At 44.0% G+C, this 12,081-nt stretch overlaps 2 protein-coding genes across 2 annotated transcripts in view; one reads left to right on the top strand and one right to left on the bottom strand.

Moving 5' to 3' along the window:
• The window catches only part of ANAPC13 (anaphase promoting complex subunit 13), a 1,014,760-nt gene that overhangs the window by 340,069 nt on the left and 662,610 nt on the right, over window positions 1-12,081 (top strand). The gene's annotated exons all lie outside the window — the stretch shown is intronic.
• EPHB1 (EPH receptor B1) overlaps window positions 1-12,081 on the bottom strand; it is a 456,164-nt gene that overhangs the window by 90,672 nt on the left and 353,411 nt on the right. Inside the window, exons 6-7 of the mRNA XM_050779594.1 lie at window positions 11,650-11,774; window positions 3,693-3,855 (exon numbers count right to left, since the gene is read on the bottom strand). Coding sequence (XP_050635551.1) covers window positions 3,693-3,855; window positions 11,650-11,774 — 288 coding nt within the window. The remainder of the gene's footprint in view (window positions 1-3,692; window positions 3,856-11,649; window positions 11,775-12,081) is intronic.

Raw genomic sequence — 12,081 nt, 5'->3', positions numbered from 1 at the left:
TCAGAGCTGTAAGTCTAACCAAAACAAACAGCAATTTTTAAGTTATAAATAAACAAAAACAACCGTAAACAAAGGACAATGAAAACAAAACAGCCGTGACAGAATCTGGGAACTACAGCTGATGACATTCCTGGAGCAGAGATGACTCCCAATCTACATTCCCTCAATTGGAAGGTCTCTCAAAGAACTGTCAGCCATGTTAAGGACATTCCAATGAAGGGGACTTATCTAAATGAAAACCACTGCTGGAATATCTTCCAAAGCATGAAGTTATGAAATGGCGCAGAGTCAACAGATTCATTGAGCAGATATTTAAAGAGTATCTGCAGTCAGCCAGCACTACCCCCAGGCACTGTGGAGGATGAAGAAATGCCTGAGAAATGAATGGCCCAGCACTCTGAGTTCCCACTCAAGAAGAAAATGATCAAGACTTCTGCCAAATGTTAGAACCATGCTGAATTATGCAGTGGAATGGGAAGCCTATGGGTCATAGAGGCAGACAGAGCTCACCTAAATCCTGGTGTTACTATGTGTAAGCTTTGTGATATTGGACACGTGATTTAGTCTTTCTGACCCTCAGACTGTTGAGAAAAACCAAATCATATGAAGCACATTTCACCCTGTCTGCTCTATCATGGGTGTCCTAAATACTACATCTCTTTTCTTTAATCTATACAAATCATTTCGCCCAGCTGGCTAGTATTAGTATTGTCCTAGTTATGCTTTCACTGGTGTTTGAAAGAACTATTATCTAATGTTCAGGACCCAGGCATATAGAAGTCAAGCTATTTATGTTCTATTACAATTAGAGTTGCCAGCTATAGCAAATACGAATGTAGGACTGCCAATCACATTTGAATTTCTGATAAACAATGAATAAGGTTTTAGTATAAGTATGCCTGAAATATTGCTTGGGAGATACTTACACTAAAACACTATTTTTGTTTGTCTGAAATTCAAATTTAACTGTCCATCTTATATTTTATCTAGCAACCCTAATGACAATACTTCTTTTTTTTTTTTTTTTTTTTTTTTTTTTAGACAGTCTTGCTCTGTCGTCCAGGCTGGAGCACAGTGGCACAAACTTGGCTCACTGTAACCTTCACCTCCCTAGTTTAAGCAATTCTCGTGTCTCAGCCTCCCGAGTAGCTGGAATTACAGGCACACGCCACCATACCTGGCTACTTTTTGTATTTTTAGTAGAGGTGGGGTTTCACCATGTTGGCCAGGCTGGTATTGAACTCCTGACCTTAAGTGATCCACCCGCCTCAGCCTCCCAAAGTGCTGGGATTACAGGTGTGAGCCACCATGCCCAGCCGACAATACTTCTTAAAGTGAGGTTCCCCATGAGCTATCAGAATTACCTGAGCCTGACTGTTAAACATGCCTATTTCCAGACCCCTCCTCAGATCTACTGAATAAGAACCTCTGGGTGAAGAGGAGGGTATCTGCATATTTAACAAACAGTCCAGGCGATTCTAATGTTCCCCAATGTTTGAGAACTATCCTTCAACCATGTTGGTGAAAAAGATTTCTAAGAACAAGGATATTGGTTCTTGAAGCCTCCCACTCTCTAGAATTTTAAAGATGGAAGTCAATTTTAAAGACTGAAGGTAAATTTTCAGTTGCCCTCAGCTGAGAGCTTTCTGTAATATGTGTATTTGCTTTCTGTAATATGTGTATTTAAAATATAAATTTGGCAATAGAAAAATACACAGGGAACCACAATGAAGCCTCCTTAACAACATCTTTATAAATTAAAAACTTCATAATGTAATATGAAACTTGAATGATTTTTTAAAAATTAGGCAGCTATGTCAAAGATCAGAACAGTGTAGCTAAGAGCAGCCCAGGGCCATAGTGGGTCTGCCCTGTGTGGAGGTCACCAGCCCAAAGTGTGGCCATTGACTCTGGGCGGGATTCCACAGGTCCTCCCTGCCCCAATGACCCTATCATCAATCAACCTTTTGACTACCTTCGCTCTGCAGACAGGCCTGCTTTCCCAGTGAACATAATCAGTACCCATGTGTGAACCTCAGTCATTAAGATAAATACTCCCGAATTTGGCCACTTACCAGAACACTCTTACCTCCAGCCCCTCTTGGGTTTGCAACACTTAACTGCCAAATGTAAAAGAAATAGCTTTCTTGGGAGAAATTTGTTACTTCTTGATTTGTCTAGTAGAATTGCCAAGAGACCAGCACTCAGAGCATTTTGAGTTTTGGGCTTTTAATTCTGTGTACCTCCTGATGCCAGAGTGCCTATAAATCTAGACAGTAAGTGAGGTGCAAAGTGGGGGACAGAGTCCTTAAGGAAAAAGAAGACAGTCTGTGTTCTTTTCATACCAGTAGCCTCATTAACCTGAATTAACTGGCTTACCTCTCTACCCCATCTCACCATCCTCAAAATATAAGAGAAAGTTCACCTCAAATAAACTTAAAATAGGTTGCAAACTCCAATCCTACAGAGGCCAGATGGTTCATATCAAGGCATCCAGGTTAGAAATATTGGGAAGTGGTGGGTAACATATGGAGACAGCTGCCTCTCAACTTTAAGGCAAGGTCCTCACTCCAGAGTGCCCATGAGCATTTGCTTTTCTTACAATTTTTTCACAGAACATCAACATCCTGATTTGTATAAGAAACCACCTGATTTTAAATGTTTCCAATGAATTTCAAAATTGTTAAAAAATACAATGTGCATCAAGATAAAATCTCAAGCCCTATCAAACACCCAGACTAAGAGCATTGGCCTAAAATAAAATGCTCTATAAGGACAGACGGTTTTATGGATAATTTAATTAATGAAGGAAAAAATTGAAAGCTTTCAATTTGGGGAGTCAGGAATAGACTGACATTTGGAAAACTATCAGGAAACAGCTCATAAGTGAATAATAAATACAGATAATATAGGTAGGTAGGCAGATACACAAATGAGTACATAAACTATGGTAAATGGCTAGCTAAGAGAGAGAGTGGTGGGCACAGTCAGATGGATACACTTGAGCACAATGCTGAGGCTACTGGGAAATCAGATTTTTCAGAACTATTGAGGGGGGTGGTCTCAGAGGACTGGGGCAGATAGTGATAATAGGGAACTAATAAAACCCAAAGGTAGAAGTATATTTATGGTGATAGACTTTCTGGCCTTGAGGACACCTTGGCTGTTCTCTCTGGAGACATCTGAGCAGGATGTACTGGGGGGTCACATGTGAAGTTGCTTCAAATTTCTGAGATCCCAGGTGCCTGAGACTGCCACATCCCACATTTTGTCTCTCCATTTCCTCCCTGAAGACCTCGGCTCATGAAACTGGGCCATTAGCTCAGCTTTCAGACCATAAGCACGGAGGAGTGAAGTGGGCGTGAGGGTGAAACAGCAGAGGCATCTGGCCCTGGATACAGAGGCAAGAGGGCACACTGGCTCCATGAGACAGGAATGAGTCTCATTGCTGAAATGCAAGCTCACACATGGCAAGAGACCCTTCAAAGGCAAATCCAATCAGATGTTGGGAGAGAAATGAGCCAGACTTCAGGAAAATCTACATGGCCCTACTGGGAGGCAAACCATTTGAAGGGAATTCCCCTGGAATCCAGCTGGAGATTGGCATTTTGGCTAGTGCAGCATCTTTGGGGCTACTTTTTCTCCCACACTGCCTGCCCTGTGATTTTGCCACTGCCCTCCCCGACCCTTACCATCCGTCAGAGTCTGGAAGCACATCTTGCCACTGAACTTGCCGTAGCCAGCAACAGTGCGGGCGCGCACCTGTACCACATATACCATGCCAGGCCGCAGCCCATCAATCCTTGCTGTGTTGGTCTGACTCCTGGCCATGGAGGAGTTGAACTCATTGTGTTCCTAAAAGAAAGCAAGGGAAAGGGTCACCATCTCATTCCTGAAGGCTACACCCCCAGCCCATTCCACCCTGGAGTACGCAGGCCCCATTAGTTCTTGGTCCTGCAGATCTGCTAGAAGTTGTCATCAGCTCCAGGCCATTCCTCTGGATGGGGACAAGAAGTCTGATCTGGGCCAAGGGAATGCAGGGATTCAGGGTCAGGTCTGGACTATGAGGTGGCCACATTCTGAAGAAAGAGGCCCAGGGAAATGGCTGAGTGCTCAGGGACTGGCAAGGAAGCTTATAGTCATTCTCTAGTCCTCCTCCCCCACAGTTCAGAGGTGAAATAACATAGCACATCCAGCTTTGCAAAATCCCCTCAAGTCTCTGACCTCAGCAGAAGCAAACTAAGCAACATCCATCTGCCCCCTGCTGCCTCTCTTTGTCTTGCTTCTGCTGAGTTGTCCTGTTTTCTCCCCTGACTCAGGATCTCCCTAGACACTCCCCAAAGTGGCTGTTCTACATCACTTCCCTTCAGTTCCTTCAAGTGCTCAGGCAAAAGGCTTTGTGCCCACTCTGCTGAAGAGGTAGAGGCCACTCTGTACTGCCCTCCACACCTACTTCTGCCCTTACCTTGCCCTGTGTCTGGGTGTGCATCCCCCAGCTACTTCCTGCCAGCATTCAGAGCGGGCGTGTACCTTGTTCCTGGAGAGCGGCCCCTGTGTCCTCATCCCCCCACCTACTCAGGATCAGGCCCATTCTTCTGTCTGTCACTCTCTCCAGCACTTTCTGTGCTGACCACTATAGTCCCTGTCATCTGCACACTTGGGTCCTCTGATGTGCAGAGAGTTCTTCTGTTTTCCAGAAGCATGACTCGCCCATCATGAGTGCCCTTAAAGGTGGCTTTTTCTCCTTGCCGCTTATCTTACTAAACACGTGATTTGTGCCTGGACTTTTGCAGCCTCTTGTCTTTCCTGATGTTCCCCATCCACCCCACCCAATGCCACGCTTCTTTTCTTAAAAACTATCATCATGCAAAGGCAAAACTCTTAAATATAAATTCACAGGTCCTTCATGCTGAAGTCAATTCCAATCGCTTACATTCCCCTAAATCCGGGGACCACATCTTGGCCAGCAGGCATTTGCTTAGGCTGTTTTCTTTGTCTAAAATGTCTCTCTCCAGGGCTCCTCTACTCCATCCAGATTGCTTAAGCTTATGTATCCCAAGGCCTCCTCTCTTGGAAGGTTTCTCTCACCAGTCTGGGCTGTGGACTCTACACCACTGTCATTCCGAATCACACCTCACCCCAGCACCTTCTTATATACCAGCCTGGCCTCTAATCATTTTCACATGAGCATATCTTTTGTTTGCAAAGATTCTGGGTTATCTGCAAGTATGCACGAACAGAAGCTTGAAGCCCGGGCCTGTCTTTGTCTGTACCATGAATCCTAGAGAAAAATGGGGATCTAGTGAAAATGAAGAGTTTGGATCACTAGGAGGGAGTGATCCAAGTCCCTGTGTCTTCTGTGCAGATCTGGGGTACTGAGATGAGTTCTAGGCACAGTGGTTCAAGAAGCATGCTTTACAAATTGTAAATTGCATTCTCAGTAAAATGACAGAAGAAAGAGAGTTGAGCTAGGATATAGTACAGTGATAAGAAATTCCCATTGTTTAAAATATATAAAGAATATATTTTACATAAATATATGTAAAGAATACAGTACAGTGAAAAGAAATTCCCATTGTTTAAAATATATAAAAGCCTACTTTGCAAAATCAAAGATGACCTGATGTGTATTTACTCACTCATTCCTTCATTTGGCCAGCCAGTTACGTTTATGACACACTACTATGTCTGGGTGCTATACATGGGCTGCAGGTACAAAGGCATGGTCCCTTTCCTCTGGGGATGTAACATCTGTGGGTAGACTGATAAATAAACAGAAGACGACAGCAGTGTTGACTGAGAGAGTTGGCAGAGAGCAGTTCAGGGGAATGTAGGGGCACAGCAGGGGACCATCCAGCCCAGACTTCAGAGGAGATGCAGAGTGACTCAGGGAAAGGGTGACCTGAGTTGAGTCACAAAAGATGAAATAAATTAGCCACATGGATGGATGTGGAGAGTGAGAACAGAATTAAATATACAGAAGCAAGGCCTGGAGGAGTTCAGGAGACTGCAAGTAATTGGCATATCTGAAGTGTGGGTGGCATAGAAATGCCCATAAATGATTCAGAAGCAATTGTGAGGGACCACAGGTCCCAGGTCAGCTCAAACACACAGTTGAAAGTTACAAAGAGGCCCATTCTCACTCTAATGAAGGGGATGTCTACTGGGCCCTGGGAGAGACTGCCTGCAGAGGAGCTGCCCACCCACTATTTGATCTATTTAAACACAAGGGGATCCTCCCCACCACCGATCAGGGATTCAGAAGAAAGGCTGTCCACTATAAAAGGGATGTCATCCAGAACTTTGATCATTTCTATTTTGACACAGTGCAGATCTGAGATCTGAAACTATGAAAATCACCAAGTCACCTTGCAAATAAGAATAAAATTCCATTGCTACAAAATCCAAGCAGCTGCCTGAATTCTCTGGTTTTACTAGAATCTGCTGAAATCAGGCGCTGGTTGATAAATGTGAAGCAGTGACTGGATAGCTGTTATTGAAAAACTATTTTAATACATCATTGGTATTTGGATTGTGAGGACCAAACATTACTCCATAATCACTTTATAGTCCAAACATTCTTGAAGAAGTTCAGTGATTAAAATGAATATTAGCTCTTGTTCCCCACAAAATCATTAATCAATTTCAGGCAAATCAGTAACAGCCACAAGTTACTTTTTTTTTTCTATTGGTTGCTTATGACTGATTATAAGTTATGTCGGAGACAGAGGATGCAGGATGGAGAACACAGCTATTGAGGGCAGAGACCATGTTTCCCTCATTTCTTCTTCCCCACCCCAACATGCAGCGCAGTGCTCATACCACCTGGGTGCTCAACAACTCAATGTTAAATGAATAAATAAACAGTACACTTCGGTCCAGTTATTTGAACCAATTGATTGAGCACAAGACATTGCCAAGGTCTGAAAGAGTCTCTATGAGAAAATGATCCTAAAATTTGAAAGGTAGGAATTCCCAAGGCCTAAACCAGCCAGTCCTAACCTATACAGTTATTATGAAGAGCGAGTAACCATAAACGCTTAATCATTAAGACAGCTGAGAGCAGATGTAGATGCTCCTCCCATGGTTTGCCTACAAGCGCTGACACCAGGAGTGAAAAGTGCTACACGACAGTAAACAAGAGAGAATGATGAATGGAAATGTATTAAAATGGGGAAGGAGATGAACATGGGAAAGGCTCGGGGAGTGTCATCAGCTCGATGGCATCTGAGCTCTCTATTAATGAGCTGGTGGAGGAAGCAAAAGCCTCATCAATTCTACTCATAGAGTGAAACTGAAAGGGGTCCTAAGTGCAAACCAAGGGTTATGTGGAGCAGAAGACCCATGGAAGGTTTTCAGGGGTTACAAAACTGCCCTCATGAACCAGCTACCTGTTTTGATAAAGTTCCACTGGCACCCAGCCACGCCCATCGATTTGCATATTGCCTATGGCTACTTTCCTGCTACAAAGGCAGAGTCCACTATAGCAGTTGGGGCAAAAACCATATGGCCCAGAAGCCTAAATTAATTACTTTCTGGTTCTTTACAGGAAAAGCTTGCTGACTCCTGGTTTAGATGAAGGGGCTGGGCCTTCCTTGTGGGGAGAGGAGATGGCACAAGATGAAGAAATAATGGGGTTTGCTTCTTTGGACCAAATCCAAGACACCCACTGCACTGAATTCTGTGTTTACATCTTCTAAAGACCAGGATTCCAAGGCCACACGGAGCAGATAGGCAGATCATTCTGTTCGCAAGTATTTGGATTTATTATTAAGATACAATCTCTTATTTTGGGAGCCACATTAATTTTGAGATCCTCAGCATCAGGGGTGCTTGCATCCATGCTCCTATCAAGCTCAGAAGTTTCCACCACTGAAGTATAATAAAAATGTGTAAAGTTCTGTTTCTGTGACTCCCTAGCTATGACCTGTGTTGTTATGGGTAAGTCATTTAACGTTTCCATGACATAGCTCCATCATCTATAAATTGGCTATATGTGTTTTCAAGTATACACTTTTTTTTTTCCTTTAAGGTTCAGAGCTAATAAATCTGTGTATATCTGGCACAGAATAGATACTCAGCATACGATGAATTATCATCATTGCTTCAAAAGGCCCTCATGGGCTAACATCTTTTTCTTTGGTTATCCTAGGAATAGTCAAAGCAATGTAACGGACTTTGTAGCCACGCACTCCATAAATGAAGGAGCATTCCACAGTAATATACCGAACGGTAACCAATGTTTGGGCAAATAACCTTCTGTGTTCCCAAGGAAAGCATTCTCTCCTCTGGAGTGGGTACAATAATATGCTTCACTGAGGTGTGGAAGCTGCTGCAGGCACTGTGCTGCTGTGTATGTGTGTCTGTTAATAATTAGTACAAATTACTAAGGAGCAGGGAGATAGCCTGAATGGGAGAATAAGCTGCTTTTATAGTATAAGAAGTTGAGGTTAATTACAGTTTTCAAGGGAAAGCTGTAAGGGGAAAGGCAGTGGAGGAGCTTGGGCTGGTTTGGGAGGAAGGAGCCAAGGCACACAGGCATGAGCCTCGTGGCTTCAGTGCTCAGCCTGTCATTAAGCCTTTGACCCCTACCCTGGCTGCCCACTGACATGACTGCTCTGGGCACGGCAGATGAGAATGGTCTCTAATACATTCTCCCCTCTTCCCAGCACCACCAACTGCTGCAGGGCAAAGGACCCAGGCTCGCTTCCCAGCTGTGGGACTCTGGACAAGGCTTTTGTTTTATTAACTTCTTTGTTTTCCTTTTAAAAACTTCTTTACCCATAGCAATGATACTAACATTTACCACATTGGCGTGTGAAGAAGAAAGTAGATAATGTTTATAAAATCCCTGGCACACAATAGGTGCACGCTGGGGAGAAATTATTACTATTTTTCTGAGATGAGGTGTTATTTCAATAGAGCTACAAGCTTATGTGTGTGGGAAGGGGGACTGGGTGGGCCCTTGTTAGGTCAACTCTGATGACAAAATGAGACCATGTGGTCAGTTAGTCCAAACACATTGTTCCAAAACATGTTAAAAAGTCAACATTTACTTCATTAACTGACAAAAAATATCTAGCAAGTAAGAGCCCTAAATCCAAAACGGATTAGATATAGCAGATGCTTATGAATTCAGCTGGTTTAAATTATTTCCAATTCACTGAAGTATCTGAATCAACTCTTTATAAAACCCAATATTCTCTAAGTAGAATAGAATGCCGCTTAATCCTCCACCTTGCTTGCAAGTTCGGCCCTAATGGCTGAAGGGCATACCTCCTTACAGACTAGATTGGTGATCCATCTAGATCTCCGCTTTCAGGGAGGTAAACTGCTACCATTCTATAAATGTGAAAACTGTGACCTAGAGTGGTTAAGTCATTGGACCACAGCTCCACAGCTGGTTAGTTGCACAGGGCACTGGAAATGAGGGCTTCTGCTTCCAGTGCAGTCATGTCCCACTATTCAGCACGGCCTCCCTGTTGCAGGGCTGCAGGTCTCTGTTTCTGATCCTCTGCTTATTTCCACTGACCCACTGCAAGACCTCACCAAGGCTCAGGACTTTCTTATCTACATATTGACAACTCCCAGATGGACATCTTCACCCAGTCCCCTCCCTTGAACTCCAGATGTGCACCTCTTGCTGCCTACCCCACATCTCTGCTTGGCCATTTTACAAGCATTTTAGACACTGAGCTGAACTTGTGTTCCTGTCCTCACATCAAATATGCTCTACCCACAGTGATCCCCTACTCAGTTGGTGCCGGCTACATTGTTCTAGTGGTTCAGGCCAAAACTTTCCCATGCCAGAAATCCAACTTGCTGAAAATCCTGTTGGCTCTGCCTTTAGCTGACATATCTAGAAATCAACTACATTTCAACAGCCCTCTGCTTTTACCCTGATTCAAGCCACCATCATCCTTGCTAATAATGGTAGATCTACCAGGCCCTGTTCTTAGTGGAACAGTTTAAATGATCTGTCCAAAATGTAAGTCAGATCTTGTCCCTCCTCTGCTCCTCAACCCGCTGTAGCTCCATATCTTACTCAGTGGAAAAGCTCCAGCGTTTTTTGTTTGTTTGTTTTGTTTTGTTTGTTTGTTTTTTGACAGAGTCTTGCTCTGTCACCCACGCTGGAGTGCAGTGGTGTGATCTAGGCTCACTGCAACCTCCACCTCCTGGGTTCAAGTCATTCTCCAGCCTCAGCCTCCCGAGTAGCTGGGATTACAGGTGCCTGCCACCACTCCTGGCGAATTTTTTGTATTTTTAGTAGAGATAGGGTTTCACTATGTTGGTCAGGCTGGTCTTGGACTCCTGAGCTCAAGTGATCTGCCTGCCTCAGCCTCCCAAAGTACTGGGATTGCAGGTGTGAGCCACTGTACCCGACCTAGTCTTTAAGGCCCAACATGATGACCTCCTCTGGTAACCTCTCTCATCTGTCTATTACTTCCCCATTTGCTTGCATCACTCCAGCCATGCTGGTTTCCTTCCTGCTCATTGAATCACCAGTCATGATCCTGCCTCAGGACCTTTGCATAGGCTGTTGCCCTTTCCTCCTCCAGATAACTGCTTCACAACAGTCTTACTTTCTTCACGTTTACTCAGATCTTACCTTCTCCAAGAGGCCTATCTCTACCCCTCTATTTAATTCTTCAACCAGCTCTTCCCCAAGCCAGACCCTCCTGATCCCATTTACCCTGCTCCTTTTTTAAAATTTTTTTTCCTCTATGCTGCTCATTTTCTAACACACTACATGATTTTCTTATTTGTTATGTTCACTGTTTATTGTCTGTTTCCCTCTGTTAGAAAGTAAGTTCCTCAAGCGCAGGAATCTTTGTCTGCTTGATCACTAATATATCCTAGAATAGTACCTGTCAAATAGTTGACAATACTTATTGAACAAATAAGTGAATGAATAGTGTGTTTTTACAAATAATGTGTTGGGTTAAAACAGAAGGCACTATACTTTCCTAAGATTTTTGCAAAGGCTGCAGTTCGCCCTGGTTAAGAGGGAGGCCAGGGACCAGTTCCACCAGGCACCATTTCCCTTTTCTTGGCAGCACATACCCCACTGTCATCCCCAGGAGCAGCTGCTAAAGGGTAGTCAAAGAAAATAATATATAAATTTCTATTTCTGTTAATTTTTATCTCATCCTTTTGAATAGGCTTTTGGAAAAAAAACATTTTACATGTTTTTTATCCTCCACAAATATATTAGTGCAGTAGTACGTGCATATAATTTATAAATAAGCTTATTTTGGAGGTACACAAACACTTTGGAAAACACTGATCGACCAAACCACATACTCCTCTGAAGGTCTGGGGACCCCTGGCAGTTTTGTGGCATCTGCATCAGTATATCAAACACATGACTGGAAGAATGGGACTGGTCCTTCCCAGCCAGTGAACTATCCAGATTGCAGGATGGTGGACTGGAAGTTTCTCTCCTTAGTTGGCACAGAAAGTGCCTGGGCTTTGAACAAGACTTTTGCCAGGGCAGACCTGGAGAACTCTCCCAGGGACCTTCTGGCCTCTGTTACCAGAATCCTCCCTCCCTCAGCAGCCTATCTCCTTTGTGCCTTCAGCTAGCAACCATTCATGGAACAGTGGCTAGCCCTGGGTCTTGCAAGCTTGTAGGAAGAGCTGGCTCACCTTCTCATAGTACCGGATCTCATAGTCCAGGATGATGCCATTGGGCTGCTCCGGCTGTGGCCATGACAAGGTGATGCTCCTCATAGTGGCACTGACTTGGTGCATGATGGGAACGGTGGAGGGGGCTGTGGAGAGAGGAAGAAACAGGGCAGCTGAACAGACACTCAATTATAGAGGAAGGGCCATCTTCCAGAGGTAAGCAGGGAGAAAAATGGCATTCAGTTTGAACTCTGCCCCTTCTTTATCAGCTGAACTGGATCTGCAGGACTTCTTGTGGGTTTTGCAGAATCAATGGAGTTTGGATAACAGAGGAGAGAGAAGGTAGCATTTAGGAGAGGAAAGCATGTGTGCACGGGAACTGGAATGGACATAGGACTTTCAGAGGCAGCAAAGCTTGACCAAAACAAGAGACAGTTGGAGGAATCAAAGGAA

The sequence above is a fragment of the Macaca thibetana genome, chromosome 2 (assembly GCF_024542745.1).
Source record: "Macaca thibetana thibetana isolate TM-01 chromosome 2, ASM2454274v1, whole genome shotgun sequence".
In the NCBI taxonomy this organism is placed as follows: domain Eukaryota; kingdom Metazoa; phylum Chordata; class Mammalia; order Primates; family Cercopithecidae; genus Macaca; species Macaca thibetana.
This window is presented reverse-complemented; position numbering and strand designations above follow the sequence as displayed.